The sequence below is a fragment of the Setaria italica genome, chromosome VI (genome assembly GCF_000263155.2).
Source record: "Setaria italica strain Yugu1 chromosome VI, Setaria_italica_v2.0, whole genome shotgun sequence".
Taxonomy (NCBI): Eukaryota; Viridiplantae; Streptophyta; class Magnoliopsida; order Poales; family Poaceae; genus Setaria; species Setaria italica.
This window is the reverse complement of record NC_028455.1, coordinates 21,897,906-21,917,632: the sequence shown is the minus strand read 5'-3', so window position 1 is coordinate 21,917,632 and position 19,727 is coordinate 21,897,906. Positions and strand designations below refer to the sequence as shown.

The 19,727-nt window shown below is 47.6% G+C and overlaps 2 protein-coding genes across 2 annotated transcripts; one reads left to right on the top strand and one right to left on the bottom strand.

Moving 5' to 3' along the window:
• The first annotated feature begins 1,441 nt into the window (after window positions 1-1,441).
• LOC101780445 (protein Dr1 homolog) lies at window positions 1,442-4,993 on the top strand. Its single transcript, XM_004973245.3, has 5 exons — window positions 1,442-1,666; window positions 2,651-2,740; window positions 3,368-3,462; window positions 3,909-3,977; window positions 4,066-4,993. Exons 1-5 carry the CDS (start codon window positions 1,612-1,614, stop codon window positions 4,657-4,659), a joined length of 903 nt encoding a protein of 300 aa, XP_004973302.1. The 5' UTR covers window positions 1,442-1,611; the 3' UTR covers window positions 4,660-4,993.
• Window positions 4,994-5,466: 473 nt separating this feature from the next.
• Window positions 5,467-6,707, bottom strand: LOC101784099 (clavaminate synthase-like protein At3g21360). The gene is made up of 2 exons (XM_004974595.2): window positions 6,339-6,707; window positions 5,467-6,232 (listed from the first exon to the last, which is right to left on the bottom strand). The coding sequence occupies exons 1-2, from the start codon at window positions 6,705-6,707 to the stop codon at window positions 5,633-5,635; spliced, it is 969 nt and encodes a 322-aa protein (XP_004974652.1). The 3' UTR covers window positions 5,467-5,632.
• Between the last annotated feature and the right edge of the window lie 13,020 nt (window positions 6,708-19,727).

Below are 19,727 nucleotides of genomic sequence, written 5' to 3'. Positions count from 1 at the left end.
CTACACATTTCTATGCATTTCCAAAGGTTTCAGCTATTGAACTCTAGGAAATAAAGAAAACCGATGTTATTTTGCAGCTAAGCCCTTAGATTTATTGTACTCCTACACTTGGGTCTCTGGATTTTTCCTATAACCCCACTCTTCTTGTCTTTCTTCTCCCACTCAACACACGAGGCTCACCAGCAGGGGCTCCGCGATGAGGAGGAGGTGGCGTAACAGGGGTGCCAGAGGCGGTGACAGGCGACGGACGAAGGCGGAGGGGCTCGCCGGTGGGGGTGCCGGCACAAGGGACGATGGTGGCGGGTGAGTAGCGGAACGGATGCGCGGCGTCACAAGGAAGCTCCAACTGCAAGAAATCGAGCATCGGCTTCCCACCGGCGATGAATCGACGGCGGAGGCGGCGACGCATGGGAGAGGGTGGTGGCGGCAATGGTGGAGGAGGGGATAGGGTTTAGGGAACGCCGGCGCTCGGGCTTATAAAGGAGAGGGGCAATAAGGACACGGTCAGGATTTTGCATGGGCTCGGCCACGGTGGCTAGTCCAGCCATGGTAGCGAGGCAGTGCTGCCGCCGCTACCCAACAGGCGAGTGCGCTGGCGCGGGAGAGTAGGAAGGGGTGACTGACGTGTGGGCCCAGCCTATTTCAAACCGTCTCACTTCTCCACTTCAAACGACCCAACTACAGGCATTCAAAAATCTCCCAAAAATACTCATTTGAAAGATAAAACCACAAAGAACACAATGCCACAAGAATCACCTTCAGAAAAGAAAACAGCTAAAACTAAAAATTAAATGAATTTTTAACACATGAAAACATCACTGAAAAATTCAGTAAAATACTGTAAATTCATCATATTGCACCTAGTATTTAAATAAAATAACAGAAGTCACAGTTGCATAGAAGAAATTTGAGTTGCTTCACAAGTTTGAATTTCAACAATAAACAACAATTTCATGAATTTAATGAATGCTTATACATTGATGCTCCATTATTCACAAATAATGCTCATGTTAATATTTTAAACTTGTTTTTAGCTTTTGGGTCGTGACACTACAACCTTTAAATCCAAATACAAAAATAAAAGCTTCTTTTAGAAAAAGAATACCAAAACACGTTCACTTAAACAAAGGCATCATCCTTCACATTTTTTTTGAAAAGACACTTAGAAATTCTGAGCACGATGCTTGACAGCAGCAGGGTCTGCTAACCGAGCATACGGTGGGAAACTTGATTAGTCCGTGCTCAGCCAACGAGGTCCATATCTGAAGTAGTAAAGAAAAGCACACTTCATCAGGGACTATAATGCAAACATTTCTTTTTTCCGATCGCCACGCGCTGGGCGCAGCGCACGCAGTCGATTTTCCGTTTAAGCCCGTAACCGTAATACTAACAAACTCTAGGGTTTGAATTACAAAGTATGCACTTAGTTTTCCCCTTTCTATTCGTCTCCGGTCTTCACCCCCTTCCTCCCCGTCCTCGTCCCCGCCTCGCCGCGCGCCCTAACCCTAGCTCCCTCGATTCCACGCTGATCGAGCCGAGCTCGCTCGCGCGGGAGCCCTGGTTGCCCTCGCGCCCTTCTAATCTCGCGCGGATTCGGCGCCGCGCCTCGAAATGGACCCGATGGACATCGTTGGCAAGTCCAAGGAGGACGTCTCCCTCCCCAAATGTAAGCTTCCCTCCCTCCACTTACCCGTAGCCGTAGAAGCCGGATTCCGGCACCTTTTGCTTTGTTAAAATTGGGCGCCGTTAGGCCTCGTGTGGGTGGGCGCGTTCCTCTTTGGTCTGAATAATCTAGTTAAGGGTGTAGGTGACGTGTTCCCTGTGAGACGGCACGACAGCAAAAGCTGGGGGGTTTTTGGAATTTGAAGCCAGGCGTTGAGGAAAGTTTAGTTTGCGTAGGCGTTGTTCTGGACGAATTTGTTTGTAGGATGATGTCCTGGGGTCTGTGGTAAAGTCCTGAATTTTGTGGATTGTTCAGGTTAAATCTGGTGGTGTTATTGATAGTTTTATGGATTAGCCGTTTGTTTTAATCAAAGGGGATTGTACTGGTGCTAGTTGATAGTTCGTTCTATTGCTCCAGCTGGTTACAGTTTCTTATTTGTCGGATTGTGGGGGTAGTAGATTTGGACCGCACTTTCATATCCATGTGTATGGTCAAGTAATGACTAAACTGTCTTGTTAAAATGTGTCCTAGCACCACTTTGCTTCAAGTTGGTATTAGTTTTGATGGTTTCTAACTGGTGAATTATGATGCTCCAGTTGTTGGAACACTTTATGATTTGATTCTTCAGTATATGAAATCCGATTGTCTGAATTGTATGGCTGTTTGTGGTAACATAGGCAAAGGGGGATTTGTTTTTATAATTTGATATGTTTTGGTTAGAAGTTCCATGTCATATACTGCGGATTATGCTGGGAAAGTTTGGTGATTATTTTTTGCCTAATTGTAGGATTTACCTCTTAATTAATGCTATACCACGAAATGTGAATGAACAATTATATATTACAGCTATCATAATAATGTTCTGTCAAATTAGAGCTGCGATTTAAATAAAATTCCCTGGACCTGGATGGAAGCATTTGACACCCTGTTATTTGCGGAGTTGTTTCAAAATCTTTTACTGATTGAACTTTCTTTTTTGCATTTCAGCAACAATGTTTAAGATAATTAAGGAGATGCTTCCTCCTGATGTTCGAGTGGCTAGAGATGCACAGGATCTTCTTGTTGAGTGCTGTGTAGGTAAGAAATACAGATCACTATACAGTATACACCAAAATGGGTATCATCTTAGCATATGGTACGGCTTGTGTGCTGAACAATGCAAGAATCACTTTTTTTTTAATAACATGGCTCTGTAAAATGGTATCGTCTGGTAAATTACCTCCTGAAATGAATTATTGTCCTTTATGAAGTATCATTTTGGATCCCTGAAATTTCTTTCCAAAGACAAATAAGAGAGTCAGCATGCAGAATATACTGTACAGTGGAGGTTGTCATAACATATACAATTGTTCTGTTTAATTTGTGTAAAATATGATTAATTCAAGTACACCTTGTGTGGGAGCTTTCATCTGTGGGTATGCCCTTTTTATGGTTGTTTCAAGCCCGGATATCATCATAAGAAAATAAACAAGCTTATCTTATTCATATTTTGCTATTTTCATGAGAAGATCCATACTCTTACCATATATATTCATGTTTTTTTCTATATTCATCTTATTATGAATTAACTGCATAGCTTGTATTGTTTAAATGGTTTACACAACTTGCATTGATATCTCTAGCAGCCTCACCGACAAATTGTATTGCTTTTTATAAGCATAGAGTCTGGTTTCTCCACATCTAACCTTACTGTGCATTTTGCAGAGTTCATCAATCTCCTGTCTTCTGAATCCAATGAAGTGTGCAGCCGAGAAGAGAAGAAAACGATTGCTCCTGAGCATGTTCTCAAGGCTCTAAGTGTAAGTCTTTTGTCACAAATTATTATGTTATTTCTTAAAAAGGGTGAACACAAGGACAGGGATGAGGTTATCCTTGCTGGTTTTTTGGGGTTGTTGGGTGGAACTCTAGCTTTTCATTATTTGGCCGTAGTGTTGCTTCCGTATGTGCTTGTTAATATAGACTGCATCATCTGTGTTGGCCAATTTTCTGCAAACTCTAATATGGGATAGTGTGTAAGGAGCATATGAGCGACTAATGCATGATATGGAAGGTAAGAATTTGAGTTCATGTGATCTTGTTGTTGACCATGGCAAAATTTTAGTTGATTGCTGAACAGAATGTATGCGGGCTCGGGATGTTTTGATATGTGCTGTCTTTGTATATAGTGTTTTCCCCCCTCTAGCTGTCAATAAGTACTAATCAATATGTGAATTCCCATAGCTGATCATAATTCTTCCTATCCCAGGATCTTGGCTTCAGAGAGTACATTGATGAGGTTTATGCTGCATATGAACAGCACAAACTTGATACTCTGGTTTGTACCACTCACTCACAGGACTATGCATATTAATCCCTCTTGTAACCTTGTGTACTATGCGTGACACCATATATCTCTTGAGCAGGACTCTCCAAAAGCTGGCAAGTTCACTGGGATCGAGATGACAGAGGAAGAAGCTGTTGCTGAGCAACAAAGGATGTTTGCTGAGGCCCGAGCAAGGATGAATAATGGAGCACCAAAGCCAAAGGAGCCAGAACAAGAAGCACAGCAGCAACCACATCCTCAACTTCAGTTGCATACTCCACCACAGCAACCCATGCAGCCTCAACTGCAGTTGCATTCGCCAACACAGCAGTCTGTCCAACCTCAACTGCAGCTGCACCCCCAAGTGCAGCCGCATCCTCAGCAATCCCAAGTGCAGCCGCATCCTCAGCAATCCCAAGTGCAGCCGCAGCAGGCCCCACAGGTGCAGCTGCACCCTCAGCCGCAACAGGCCCCACAAGTGCAGCTCCACCCACAGCCGCAGCAATCCCCACAAGTGCCACTCCAATCACAGCCGCAGCAAACCCCACAAGTGCCGCTGCATCCATCACCAGAGCAACCCTCGCAACCCCAACCCCAACCGCAGGTGCATCTGCAATCGCAGGAGCCCCCACAAGTGCAGCTGCAAGCTCAGCTGCAGCCACAGGTGCAAACCGAGCATGGCGTGGACAGTTAGAGACTCAGCGTTGTGTAGCTTCAGTATAAGTGGAAACGGGTGCTTTTGCTGGCATTTACTAGGAGCCTGTATGCCTGCTTGTGACTTGTTAGATCCTGATTTAGGTTTCCGTGCTTCATGTACAATGTAAATCCAGTGTGATTGCAGGTTGCCTTGTCGCTAATAAACCGAAGCCGTTAGTTACTGATGATGATGCCCGGAATACCGAATCCCTGACTATGCCTGTAGGCCGTAGTCCCATGGCATGGAAAGATATTCTGTTATCATTGTAATAGCCTAACTTGACATTTGTCCATGGTGATAGTGACTGATTTGAATGAGCTCTTGGTGCATATCTACACTGAGATTGACCTGGTGCGCGGAGCGTGTTTCTGTATGTTTTCTGGGACGGCGAAGTTGTGTGCCAGCCTGCCAGATTTACATTGTTGTCTTGTTGCAGAGCGCCTTGAGGCATCCATTCTTGCCATTTGGATGCGACCCAAACTGCTGTCACTCAACTGAAAGTTCAATGCATTATTTCCTTTTTGTTTTCATATGTGGAGTGCTGTCCAATCAGGCTCTTTAGTTCACGGGTGATCTCAGAGCATGACAATTAAATGCTTGTGAATTCAGGTGTCATTGTCAGATTTAACTCGGTTTGGACGCATCAACCATTAATCCAATATATTAATACCAATCCATTTCTTATTTAATTGAGGTGTTAACACTGAGGTTAACCCCAGATACACATGCATCTTTCAGCGGCAAATGCAAGTCATTGCTGCATTCATGCATGATGCATGCTCACTCAAAAGAAAACCTCACGAGATCACACCTGCAAGCCGCTCGATCTACTGCCGACGCTCCTCAACACAACCTATAATACTACTAGTATAATAATCTTATTGCAGCGGAGTACGTGAAATGACACCAACAGAACATGGGCGACAAGGAGCAGGCCGAGTGCCGGCGGCGACTCCATGATCAATTTGCTTCACTTGCAGGTGGCGACGAGGACCTTGCGCGGCGCCAGCGAGGGGCGTCGGCCGTGGAGCGTGGCGAGGTTGTCGAGGATGAGGATGTCCCCCTTCTCCCACCGGAACTGTATGCTCTCCTCCTCGATGATCTCGCCGCAGCGGCGCACGAACTCCGCGGGGATCTCGGACCCGTCGGCGAGCGTCGCCGAGCTGAGCTCCTTGCCGTGCATCCCCACCACGGTGTTGAACCACATCCTCCGCCCCTTCCGGCCGGGGAACACGCGCGTGAGCTTCCGCGGGCCGAGGACCGTGCGAATGCCGCCGCCGGGGAGCCATTCCACGTCCATCCCGAGCGCCCGCGCCCGCCGCTCCGCCTCCGCCTTGTCGGAGGTGGCGAAGGCGTCCTCCCACCCGCGTCCCCGCATCGAGCCGGTGTCGTTCTTGCTCAGCGCCGTGAAGGTGTAGCGGAGGCCCCTGGCGTCCAGCTCCTCCACCGTCTCCGGGAACTCCGCCAGCGCGCGCTCCGTCACGCGGAAGCTCGGCACGAACGGCGTCTCCCCGCCCGACGGCGGCGGCACCTCGCAGAACAGGATCACCTTCTCCGGGAACTCCTTGATCTGAGCCAAGGAGGGCATGTCATGATGTCAAGGTCCATTAGTAATGGAGATCGAGATGATGAAATGGCCTCGCAATATATGATCAACGAGAGAGAACCGTACGTACCAGGACCATCTCGTGGTGGTAGTAGATGAACTCCTCGAGGGGCCCCTCGTTGGCGGTCCAGACGCGGCCGTGGATGTGGGTGCGCGGCGCCGGGCCGACGTACCGGATGTCCGGCCACCCCAGCGCCTCGACGACGGCGTTGAAATCGACGGCGTCGCGCACGTCGAAGCCGCGCAGCAGCACGCCGCTGTTGGCAACCACCTTGCCATCCACCCACTCCCGGTTCGCCCTCAGCGCCTCCACCAGCGCCTCGACGCCGTTGCCTCCCTTGGTGCTCTCTGTAGGAGCCAGGACCAGCGGCACCTGCTCGCCGTCGATGGTCTTCTGACCCTTGCACTCGGTCACGCAGAAGAAGTCGGCCGCCTCCATTGCTACCCTCTGCACCTCTCTTTCTCGATCTTGCCCTGCCTTGGATGTGCAGATGTTCTGGAGGTACTTGCAAGTGCAATGAAAGTACCCTCGCAGTGTATATATATAGGGAGGGAGGGAGAGACGAAACTGACGAAACAATGCAGCTCAGGGCGGATTAAAAATTGTAGATTGGAGGCTAACATTGTTTGAAGCGAGCGACGCATAATTTTATCTCTACGAAGATTCAGGGAGGGTTAGAATAAAAGCTGGCGCGAAGGAAACCATGCGATTTCCTGGACGTGTCTGACGGCGACAACGTAGAAACCAAACGCTGTGCCACGCCAACGACGCAATCGATCAGTCAAAAATAAGGCTGTCTGGAACAGGTTAATTCTTCAGGAACTTTTTCCCATTGTTATGACGTTCACCAGGACGACGAAGCTAAAAGCATTTACGGCAATCTCAACCTGTCGATCTCGATCCATAGTTAAAGCGCGACGAGTAGTTGATATGTCCAATGGCGGGTTCCGGTTTCGCAAGCACGGAACAAGGTAGAAGCTGCCATGGCCGATCGATGGAATAAGGTGGTTTTGCTAGGCACGGTGAAGCTTTCCACGATATAAGGTCGCTACTGCCAAAGTGTACTTTGTAGTGTAAGGCTAATGTTTGTCAGCAACTGAGGTAGCAAGTTGATCCTCAAGCACACAAGAACCAGCTGGGTCGAATTTGGTTGAAAAATTGAAGACTCTTGTGAAATTTCTAAATGTTTTTCCACTAATCCTCCGGCCAAATGCGTCATGTCCAACAGGAAGTTTCCAATTCAACAGCCCATCCTACCACTATATGGTGCACTCATTGTTCACTTGCTATCCTGCGAATCCAATATAATGCACACCGTATATACGTGGATGCTTAACTGTACTGTAGCTATACAACTACTCCCTCTGTTTCAAATTGTAGGTTGTTTTAGTTTTTTAAGCACTACTAGGAAATGGACCTTTCGTCCATGACCTTAGTACTGTTGGAATTGGGCCCGGTACTAATATGAGCATTAGTATCGAACTTAATAGATAGTCCCCGAGGTACCCCATGACCCCTTTTAGTACCGGGTGGGGGCTCCACCCGGTACTAAAGGATCTAAGGCACATTAGTACCGGGTGGGGGCGCTTCCTGTCCACCCCCACCCCCCTACACACTCCTTAATTATCTCTCACCCGGCCCCTCCCCCTCCTCTATCTCTCTCTGGCCTGGCTCTTCCCCCCTCCTCCTCCTCCTCCTCTCTCTCTTTCTCTCTCTCTCTCTCTCTCTCTCTCTCTCTCTCACACACACACACACACACTCACCCGCCAGCTCGATCTGCCTCCCCTCACCTCCCCCTTCGCTCGCCCCTCACCGGTGGTGAGGAGCAGCGGCGGGGTGAGGTGGCAGCGGGAGCGGCGGCAGGGCGGAGGCGGAGGGGCGGATCCGGGCGGAGGCAGGGCGGAAGCGGGCGAGGCAAAGGCAGCGACGGAGGCGGAGGGAGGGACGGAGGCAGAACGGGGCGGAGGAGCGGGGAGGAGGGGCGGATCCAGGCGGAGGCGGGCGAGGCAAAGGCGGTGGAGGAGGCGGAGGGAAGGACGGAGGCAGAACGGGGCGGAGGAGCGGGGAGGAGGTGCGGAGGCGGAGGGATGGAGCCGGAGGTGGGGAGGAGGTGCAAAGGCGGAGGCAGGGCGGAGGCGGGCGAGGCAAAGGCGGCGGAGGAGGCGGAGGGCGGGACGGAGGCAAAACAGGGCGGAGGAGCAGGGAGGAGGTGCGGAGGTGGAGGGGCGGAGCCGGAGGCAGGGAGGAGGTGCGGAGGTGGAGGGGTGGATCCAGGCAGAGGCGGAGGGGTGGAGGCGGTCGGGGCGAAGGTGGATGCGGAGCGGGCAAGCTGTGGGGTGGAGGGCGCCGGCGGCGGACGGCGGGGGCGACCGGCGGGGCAGCGAGGGGGCGGGGCTGGCAGGGGAATTTTCATTTTTTTAATTTTTTAATAGAGTCCCCTTTAGTACCGAACTAACCGGTTGCGAAACCGATACTAAAGGGGGTTCCCAACTCGTCCTAAACGTGGATTGCCCAGTAGTGAAGGTAGGTGCATAATAATATCTATGAATCTAAAAAAGTTAAAATGACCTACAATTTGGAACGGAGGGAGTATGATGCGGAGAGGTCAACCGCATCGCTCCTACCATCGCCCGCATATGCCGACCTCGTCTATTTTTTTGTCTTGCACTCGGTATTCCTACATCTCAAACTCTCAACCTAAGGGGGCCTCTTGCTACGCGAGGTGCAGCCTCTTCCTACATCCCGAACTCTTTAAAGATTTGGAAAAATCACTCCTCAAAAGGTCCTAGGAGAAAAGTTTCCAAAAAAACTAGATATTCTTGATTTTTTCTATTTAAAGTTTGAAAATAATTTTTTTCTTAAAAGTTTGAAAATTAGAAAGACTAGAGACATTTGTTTTTTTCGAACGGGAATGGCAGAGGGCATGGGTCATGCTAGAATTCACTTGCTAAGGCGTGTGTCGCAGATAGCCATAGCCCATGGTTTGTACTTTATACCAATAATGTACCATTATGTGTTTTTGAAGAAACAGGTTTTGGGCACAGCACAGGAGGATAAGCGAGAGGGGTGATTCGGTCATTTTGAAGCATGACCTGCTCTAAACCATTGTGGAGCCGGTGGTCAACATTTTGTTCCTAATTAAAAAACACACACAACAATGTAGTACTCAAGCTCTTCTAGAATAAAGAAAATTAAAGAAATGAGTTACATAGGACAACATTAGTTCATCTAGGACGTCATCAATAGAGTATTGCGGTGAATACATTATATATTATACGCATTTCACAAAGAACTTAACATTTCCCACGCGCTAGCTGCTGGTTGGTAGTAGTGCCACTACATAGTATAAGCATGGATGATCGATCGTTCAAGGACACGGTGCCACTTGGATGTGCCGTACGCCGCCTGGATCCAAGAACAAAGGTTGTGGAGGGATAAAGTGTGTTGAGAAAACTGGCACCGTGCCAGATGGAAATATGCTACTGGAGAAATACGAGAATGCTTGACTTGGTGCCCGTGCTACGTGAAGGTGGCTGGACGGCTGATAGCTTCCGAGTTACAGTTTTTCGTTGTGCCTGACTTGGTTGGGTAAACTACTAAACTCTGAGCACTATAACCATTACTAGTTAAATATGCCTGACTTGTTTGAGCATATATGCAAATAAATGAATGTTCGCCACAAACTGCAGTTTGTTCTAGTTCGTTGGTTCTGTAGGTCTTCCTTAGAGTCAGTAAAAAGCAAGCTCACTGTCAGGTAAACTTAATTCTTCACGAATTTAATCATTATGACGTAGCGACCGATAATTTCAATTTATGTGCGTACAGCAGCAGTTTCAGTTTTTGCAAGAATCGGAGGATTAAGGTGAAACCGCCATGATGCGACCATTGACCCGTGCCCTGATGGAGACCGAGCTTAGTTTCGAGTTTCGGCCGATAGTTGCAAATGGATTTGACTGCCGCACCTCAGCGCTACTGGCTCACTAGTTTGTTTGCACAAGATCAAGGGCCATCTGCCTGGAATCACGCGGTGTGGAATTCTCCAAAATAAATTCTTTTCATTTTTGCCTTTTCAGTAGCTAGTCTCTTTACACCGAACAAAAACCACCCACTTCTTCGAGATGCCCTCTTCGATCGCCTGGTTGTTTGTGCGCAGCCGTAATCACCAACTATCTCCACTTTATTTCTTTCAGTGTTGTGAGGAGTGAGTTATTTACGTTATGTAATAGCATAAGAATTTGTAAGACTTGTTAAATGATAGTGCAGAGCTCCGGCAAACTTTTGGAGAAAAAGAACATTTGTCTCCAAGCGCTCTCTCTTACTCGAGCTAGGTGCTTAACTAATTAATTTTCTCCTTTTTGCTATTTTACTTGGAGAATCTATGGTAAAAGAGAGAATTAGGAGAATTAGGCCGGATAAGCATACCTTGTCTCTGACGTCTGACCCAGCTTCGCATTCATTTGGTTGGTTAATGTAAAATATCCAAATTCTTTTGATTCTGTTGAGTCGGCACATGTGACCAATACGGAGGTTTTTATAATATTTTAACCTTTTTATTAGTATATTAAACTAACCTCTAGACTCTATTCAACTAAATCCTTGTCAAGATGCCTTTTGATCACGTTAACGTCTATGTCTAGACCCAAAATATTTTATTAATATAAAATGAAAAAAAAATCAACGTCTATTCAGCTAAGTTCTATTCAATAACTTATATCTTTTATTTGTTTCACTCGGTTCTCGCTCCGTCCCAAATTACTATTTGTTTTGGCTTTTCTATATACATGACTTTTTCTACATATCTAGGCATACCTTATATCTAGGTGCATTGCAAAAGCTAAGAATGTAGAAAAGTCAAAACAAATAGTAATTTGAGATGGAGAGAGTACATTGTAAAACTCAACATTTATGAAGAGAAACAAAGGGTCAAATTCCTTTTAGGTGTAGATTGGATTAATTTAAGTAGTTTGATGAAGTGAATCTAGTCACAATTTTGTTTAGATGTTGAGTGGATAAAACGAATTATTCAACGAAACCCTGATGGGGCAAACAGGTGACTGCCGCAACCCTGCTCTCGTAAACCTCGATCTGTTCTTCCCATGAAAATATCTTGAAATCCGTTCCAAATCCTTATCCAAGCATGTTCATCTTGCCTACAGCATCGGCGCTGAACTCGCCGAGCGGGGCGGCGCTTGCGGGGTTCGCCAGTTTGCTTCGCGCGTGCATGCGAATCGTCGGGTGCGGCAGCGTGTATTCGTCCATGGCGACGAACTCGTCGTCGTTGATGATAAGGAAAATCTCTCGGCCGTTTGCCTCACGATTCGCGCCTCTCCTCCGCGGCAAGCCATTCGCGTAGCACGCGAAGCGACGTGGTGCGCTCGCAAAGCTCGATGCTTCCTTCGCGTGCGGCGCGAATCGCTTCCCACGGAGCTGCAAATGGCGGATGGGTTCGCTCGGCGGCGCGATGACGGTGAGGCAGCAAGATGGTCTGGCACGCTGTCTTCGAGTAGTTTCGTTCATTAACAGTGTGTTTCATTTCATCATTGCATCGGAGGTTTGTCCACTACGTCATGATTGAACATGAAATCAATAAAACTTTAGAGGCTTCGATCACTCCAGTTCTTCAGTTTCAATTCTGTTGGCACTGTTGGAGACTGTCTTCCCATTGGACACTTCTAAACCTGACGTTATTTAACTGATGTTATATCTCAAAGTCCATCTTATATGATATGAAATAAAAAGTAAGGAGAATGTAAAACTTGATCGAACTATATTAGCAGTTATTAGGTAAAATGATGGTTTGTTCCACTTTAAATCTATTAACTTCCTAATTATATTATTACATAAACCTTATTATTACAATTATGAGCATTAGATCTGAATTATGTACATATATCTTGCCGGAGCATGCTAGTTTAACTAATCTGTCTATTTCTATTATATACTATAAAAAATGAGTTCTTTTGTAAGCTCACGATTGGTCCCACTACTCAATTCGGAGGGGGTGGGAAAGTATTGGAAAGAGGTGAAAAACTCATGAAGGAAAATGAATCTGCCTCCCGCTCCATTTTATCATCACCACGACCTATCCCTTACTCGCCACATGTACCTGCCCCATCGGTTGTGTTACAATTCTTCCATGTAATGTTACATAAAGTTGATTTCATTAGATTCCACAGGTTATAAAAGAAGGCCTAATCAGTTCACTCAAAACAAAACAAAGGACCACGACAGCCTAATGGAGAAAATATCAAGGCGGTAAGACAGAGATGAAAAAAAAGGAAAACACCAATCATACACAGAGATCATTTTTCCATTGACACGGTGCAAACAAATAAATGAATCTTTGACTAGGATAACCATGTGAAAGTTTGATAGCATTTAGTTACTGATACACCTTGAGATTCGCACATATATAGATAATTCCTATCTTGAGAAACCAAATAAGTCACAGTAGTCCATTTATTGTAGTAACATCCTTTAAAGAAGAAAAAAAAGCTTCAGGGTTGATGGTTTAGATCAACCAGGAAATGAAAATCACCAGAAGAACACAAATGACTACCATAGCAACTTCACTAATGCATCCAGGTTTACGAAGCATGTCAAGAAATTGAACAGGGAAGCATGCCGTGCTATCAAAGTCAGTTAACTTAGTTCCATGTGTCAAATTAATTTTCGAAGCAAAATTGTGCCTTTGGTCAAGTAAACATAAAGTATGACGCTGATATGACATAAATAGTTAAGAGATGCCGCAAAACCTATTAGATTTTTACACCAGATCTATGGAATAAAACCCAAATAGACTATACATCACAAGAACACATTTCTACAAATAACTTACTGGTTTTCAATTAACATGTTCTGTGTCAATAAATAATACATTCGAGACACTTGGGAGACATATATCACAAAAACAGAACTTCCTTAGCCATGAACACCCTTGTGAGTTTAGCTCACTTATGATCTAATATTCACTGTAGTGGTTCAAGCAAACTATATCAAGCCACTATTTGCAAACAAACAGAAAGTTCAGCACATGACTCATTACATTTGATATCATTGCCTATGATTGAACATGAAATCAATAAAACTTTGGATCCTAAACTAACATAACCATTATATGATTGTAGTGGTAACAAAGGCACATACTTTTGTTTCATCATAGAGTAACAGACAGATCAAACTAGAGTTTGATTAGGATAACCATGTGAAAGTTTGCTACCATTTAGTCACTAATACACCTTAAGATTCACACATAGACAGTTAATTCGTGTCTTGAGAAATCAAGAAACCAAATAAAACACAGCAATCCATCTATAGCAGTGACATCCACTTTAAAGAGGAAACAAAACTTGAATCGGTATGCCCACGACTAAGATGATAACAACACGATGACGGCACCATGAGCCAATCCTGCCAGGAGCAGAAATGAGCAATTGAGCAATCCAATGCTTAGAAATTGCCCACGGATAACGAGATGGCATCAAACAACTGGCTAGAGATTGAAATCGTGTTTGGTTACCTCACCTTGAGTCTCAGTCCTGTGGCTCGCATCGCGCTAGCACAGGCTGACGAAGACCATGGCGATGGCGTCGAGGAAAACCCCCCAGCAGCACGGAGCCGGCCAAAGTGATCTCCTTGGTGGCGGGCTGGCGGCTGCTTGGATGGAGCCCCAGTTGTAGCCCCACTCAGCGGCAATGAAAGCGCCGTTGGAGGTCCTACTCAGCCATGCAAAGCCGAGGAAGCTGAAGACGAAGAAGAAGTCCGTGAGTCGCAGAGCCGGTGCTAGCGCGACCGTCCGCGGCGGCGGAGGCAGCACCTGGGGCGGAGCGGCAGCTGACTCAACGCTAGCCATGGAAGCGCGGACCCTATGCTCCAGAAGGCCATTCCGAGCGAATTGCGAGGGCTCACCACAACAACGGAGCCGAGGAGCGGCAGTGGGGGTGGGTTGGTGAGGTTTGCAGCTTGGGACGTCCGGAGGAAGCTGAGGAGGATGTTGGATCTTCTGTGGCTCATGTCGTGTGTGCCATTTGCTTGTGTGCGTGGTGTCGTGTGTGCAGTCTCGTGTGTGCGTGGTGTCGTGTGTACAGTCTGTGTTCGTGCATGTAGCCCCGCTCCTTCTTGGTTCTGTCTGGCCGTGGAAATGGGCCGTGTGCCCGATCGAGGGGATTTGTTAGACGCGCCAGGTTGATTGCACACACCTTTGAGCTTTTTCTTGTGAGGATAAACCTTAATTTGTACTTGAATTGTGGACTGAAAACTTTTAGTCAAAAGCATCCGATGAGAAATTTTAGTTAAATGTTATTAGATTTTTTCAAACTCTAATTAGCTAAGAGTTTCAAATGTGTTTTGGAACATGCCACACAACTCTTCGGACCAGAGAGGGTAAAGTCGTTTCTATTTCATTCTTTTTTATGAAAACCTCCCTTTTTATCAAAATGTGGTGCTTACGCTTAATTAACAGTTACAACTTACAATAGTCATGTCAATCATTGAATTTATTGTGTGTTCGCTAGCTTAGTCCAAATACTGTAATTATAAATCCTATTACTATGTTTATAGCCTAGCAAAAAAATGTGGCAACGACATACTCTCTTTCCTGAAACACAAAGCATCTACATGTCAAACTATCTAAAGTTTGACCAAAATTATGAAAAACATAAATAATAGTTGTGTCCGAAAAGTATCATTACATTTATTATAAATATATTTTGATATTTTACTTACTTGATGTGATATAAGTTAATATTATCCACTATAAATTTGGTGAAATTTAGAAAGAAATATAGCTTTAGAAAAACTTAAGATGTCTTGTATTTTAGGACGGAGGGAGCTAATTAAATGAAAAATATGAATCGCATACCTACAGCAACATTATGCATCTATGTACACTTGGCAGCACGACAAAGCATAATGCAGTCTATATTCTGAGTGCACACCCTAAGCTTGCAGAGAAGAGGCCTATATCCAAGATTACACAACAATGTCAGAAATCAGATTTCTTCAAGAGAAGTAGCAGTAGCATGTTACTCCAAAAACTTGCAGTACCCACAACGCCCAAGCAAAATCTCATGTCCAACAAAGAGTTGTGAATCCTGGAAACTAAAATTATAATTGAAAAATATAAGAAGTAACTGGCAACTATTTAGAGCTCACTACTAGTAAAATGTATGCTACAACATGACATCATATGTAAAACAGTAAAACCATGTTTGCATCCTGAAGTGCAGCATAAACAAGTCACCTCATAAAGTCTGCACGTATGATTCAAACCCAAAGTGAAGAACTCTGACGAGCTTCTCTATTGCAGGACTTAGAGGGAAGATCGGGGGGTGGAAGCCGGCAGGGCAGAGATAGCGGGTATATGTGATATGAGGCCGATACCAATAATGTTGCCGGTACAGGCGGTGAAGCAGGCCCATTGAACTAGGTAGGGCGGGGGGCGACGATGATAACGGTAGGTAACAATGACGGTAGGGATGGGAATTAGGAAGGTAGCTGCCATGAGCGGGCTAGAGTCTTGTTAGATCTTACCTTAGCCAACAACAGAATGGCACACTTGATGGCGGCGGATGAGGAGCTCGGTGGATGAGGAAACCCACTAGCGAGTTATCCATCGTCGGATTGAGATCTGGAGGTAAAAAATAGTTGAATATGGAGGAGGAGAAAACATTGAGCGTTCGGTTCCAAGTCCGTGCGCCCCAAACCCGCCTAGCGAGTGCCAGCGGCACGGCAGCCACGCACCCACGCACCACGCTTCCGCCGCCGCTGGCACCTCCAGCTGTTCAGAGTGTTAGATCTTTTTCCACCGTTGTACCGACGGTATTTTCTTTTTCGGAAATGCTATGGTGAGGGCATCCGGACGGTCGGACGCTCCCCACCGCTCCGTTCCTTATCTATTTCTACCTTTTTTTTCTTCCCCATCCTTTTTCTTCTTCAACCTTCCATCCTGACGTATTCCTCATCCATCCCGGCGGCGGCATGCTCCCCAACCCCGGCAGGCTCGTCCCGCACCCCCGTGGCCTCGTCCCCCACCCCGACGGCGGCACGCTCTCCCACCACGACGTCCTCCTCGTCCACCCTGGCGGCGGCGCGCTCCTCCACTCCGGGAACCTCGTCCCCCACCCTGGCGGCGCCCCTCCCCCCACTCCGGCATCCTCAACCAACTGGGAGCGCCCAACGCCCCCGGATCCGGTGGCCCTCTCCCCGACCCCGGCGAGATCCGAGCGGGGAAGGATCGGGTGGCGGTCATGTTGCAATAGGTATCTCACGATGTTGCAGTAGGGATTCTTGGATGTTGCAAGTGCTGTAGATGCGCACGGGTGTTGCGGATGAACGTATCGTCTGATATTGCACGATTGATTTTCTGAGATGTTTCGATGTTGCAATAGTTGGCTTTTGTTTTTCATCTATCATTTTTTCATGTTGCAATATTTCTTCCTGTACGAGCTCAACCCCAACTCAATATATGATGATTTTTTAAAAATGTTGCATGAAACATGTGTACAATGTTGCAGTGGGAATTTTTCCTCACGAATATTATGTTTACATTGAGCTATTTTTTTTCATCTTTTTCATGTTGCAACCATAGATTTTCGATGTTGCAGCTATTTTGTTTTGATGTTGCAACGGAATGTTGGATAATTAGTGATATTTATTATGGTACTACTGTAGCCGTTAGATTTAAAACAGATGGTGACGCATGTGTCCGACGGGAGTTGCTCCCGCCGGACGTCCGGGCGCTAGCCCGTTTCTTTTTCCTTCCCATCAAACGGGAGCCTCCTCACGCCTCACGGCATCAGGCCTCACGGCTCTCGCCCTCCACTATAAGATCCTGTCCCTGTTCGCCTCCCCATTCTTCTGCTTGCCTCCCGGCGCACTCGCTCGTGACGGTGGCGGGGATCGAGTTCGAGGAGGCGCCGCCATGACCATGTTCCGTAGCTAAGGAGCTTCCCTCGCCCGCTCCCCGTCGTTGTTGTGCGCCTGAATGTGTGTCGGTTGTTCTCGCGTCCTGCTCGAGTCTGGGGATTTCGCAAAAGTTGCTTGAGTTTTGCTGCATTTTGAAGAGGGTTTTGCAGATCGGTTCGACGGTTTTGTATGGCTCGATCTAGTTGTTCGAGTGCAGCTTAATTATATTCCCGGTGCTGCTTGTGCTTTGTTCTCTGCATACGGTGAGGGGGGTTGGGCGGAGCGGAAGGGCATGGGCAGGAATGCTCGGCGCTGGTCGACTTGGTTGCTCGCGGCCGGCGAACTCGCCGTCTTGCTTGGTGGATGAGCGTGGGGAGGAAGTGGTTGGTGCTGCGTGCGCGAGTTTTGTCGGGTGGAACGGGACGCCGGGGACATGGCGGAGAGAAGAGCGGTCCTGGGCGGCGGTGCTGGGAAAACCATCGTTGCTGAGATTACTTATTATTTTTGTGCGGTTTTTCCCTGACAAGGTGATGGCATTGCTGAAGGAGGCGTGCCAGGTGGTGAGGCCTGACCACCCGAGAGAGGTGGCCGAGATCGTCCACAAGGCGCTCAAGGCCAAGTTGGGCAAGTCGGCTGAGCATGACGATAACAACACTCCGGATCCCAAAGAGGACCCCTTCCTAGGTCCATGATACAAGGTACAATACATCCAGCACTGTTGGTTGTGGTATAATCTTACTCTAACATGTGGACAGTTACTAGGATTGGCAAAATGCTGCGGTCTGAATTTTTACTGAATGTGTGTGCTCCTGTAATTTGTGGAAATTTTTCTTCGTACTGCATAATGGATCCTGATCAGTAAAATTAGATGCGTGAGTGTTCAGTGAGTGCCTTCTTTTATAAGAAGAGCGTCGGCTTGGAAGAAGAAAATGAAATAGGAACAATCGCGCTGGTCGTAATAGATCGACTTGAATGCATCGTCGAACTTATGGATCCTGATTAGTAAAATTAGGTGTGTGTATGTTGAACTTATGGACCTGATTGATGACTCTGCTGTTTATTTGCTTTTTAGAACACTTCTGTCTTGAATGTCTGAAACTGATACAGTATGGCTGCATTTTTGTCCAGGAGACGCTAAGAGAAGGAGATCACGTTAACAATTTCTCGATGTCAAGGGAATTGATGAGTTTGAGTGATTTTTTGTTTCAGTAGTTTAAGATGAATCGGTTAGAGTTTGTTTGATCTCAAGTCCTTGATGTCAATGGAGTTGATGGGTTTCAGTGTAGCTGTAAATTTGCCCAAATTTTGGATCGATGCTACGTTCTCTGAACAACAATCGAAGTAAAAATGTGCCAGCATTGGCTAAGGTTTTCATGAGGCTTATGCCTGGAGAATAATTCATGCTTTCTGTTTCCTGCGGATTTTTGCTTCCAATGATTTTCAGTGTACTATTTCTTCGTGGCTACTGATGATAGTATATGTCTGTATGGTCTCGCAACCAAAGCGGAAGTGTTGTCTGTTCTTTTATTTTGTTTCGTGCAGAATTTAGAATTTCGCTTGCTTTGCTTCTGAAATGCAGTTCGGACTTCAGCTTTAAGTGCAAAGGAGAATGTGGTGTGGAATCAGACTTAAGCTGTGGCCTTGGCTGTTTGGGAGAACGTGCTGCCGCTGCGCGCCATCAAACCTCCTTCCGCCGCCGGTGGGCGCTCTCCTCCCTGCGTTGGCCACCGAGAGCGTGCGTTCGTCAGAGCTAGGGACGGTGCGCTGAGTCGGCGTCAATGCAGAGTGGTCGCTGGCACACCGCGTGTAAGCTGGGTGCGCGGATCATATTCGCCGGGAAATGAATGGACGCGTGCGCTCGACCGCACCGGTGGCACCCCAGATGGCGTCGATGGCACAAGGCAGCTGGATGTTGTAGTCGCTCCCGCATGGCAGGTCTGGCGCGGCCACCCCTTCATGGTGAGCAGGACGCACTAGACGTCGCCTGGCGGGCAGCGCGGCTCGGTCCGTATTAGCACCAAGCGGAGGCGGTGGTCAAAGTCGGCGAGGGTGATGCGCAATGCGTGCGCCGCGGGAGGCGATGTGTGCACGCCAAGGCAGTCCGCTACGTGCGGGGCAGTGCTGCAGCAGCCACACGGCCCCGGCGTTGCTGCAGACGCCCGGGCGGCCGTGCGACTAGCTAGAGGAAGATGTTATCCGATCGCCGGACGGCTGCCGCGCCGTCGAACCGCAGGCGGTCCGGGTGGCACATCTCCGCGCACGCCAGCGTCTCCAGCCTCGGCGCCGAGATGGTCACCGCCGCGTCGTCGGACGCCATCTTGTAGCAGTCGGTGACGTGCAGCGCCCGGAGGCCCGGCGCGTCCAGCTCCACTGACGCCATGTCACGGACGTGATCCAGCCGGAGCTCCTCGTGCGTCGCGGCGGCGCGCAGCCGGAGTGCGGCGATCCCGGCAATGAACTCGAGACGTAGGCGCCGCAGCCGCAGGCAGCACGCGGCGGACAGCAAGTCGCCGATGATGCGCTGGTTCGTGCAAATCCAAACGGGATGGAATA

Bases quoted from the DNA above. Each gene is read 5' to 3' on its own strand.
- LOC101780445 (XM_004973245.3), top strand. From the start codon at position 1,612: ATGGACCCGATGGACATCGTTGGCAAGTCCAAGGAGGACGTCTCCCTC. The intron at 2,741-3,367 runs GTAAGAAATACA...TGCATTTTGCAG, and splicing joins TCTTGTTGAGTGCTGTGTAG to AGTTCATCAATCTCCTGTCT. The intron at 3,978-4,065 runs GTTTGTACCACT...TCTCTTGAGCAG, and splicing joins AGCACAAACTTGATACTCTG to GACTCTCCAAAAGCTGGCAA.
- LOC101784099 (XM_004974595.2), bottom strand. From the start codon at position 6,707: ATGGAGGCGGCCGACTTCTTCTGCGTGACCGAGTGCAAGGGTCAGAAG. The intron at 6,233-6,338 runs GTACGTACGGTT...TCCTTGGCTCAG, and splicing joins ACCACCACGAGATGGTCCTG to ATCAAGGAGTTCCCGGAGAA.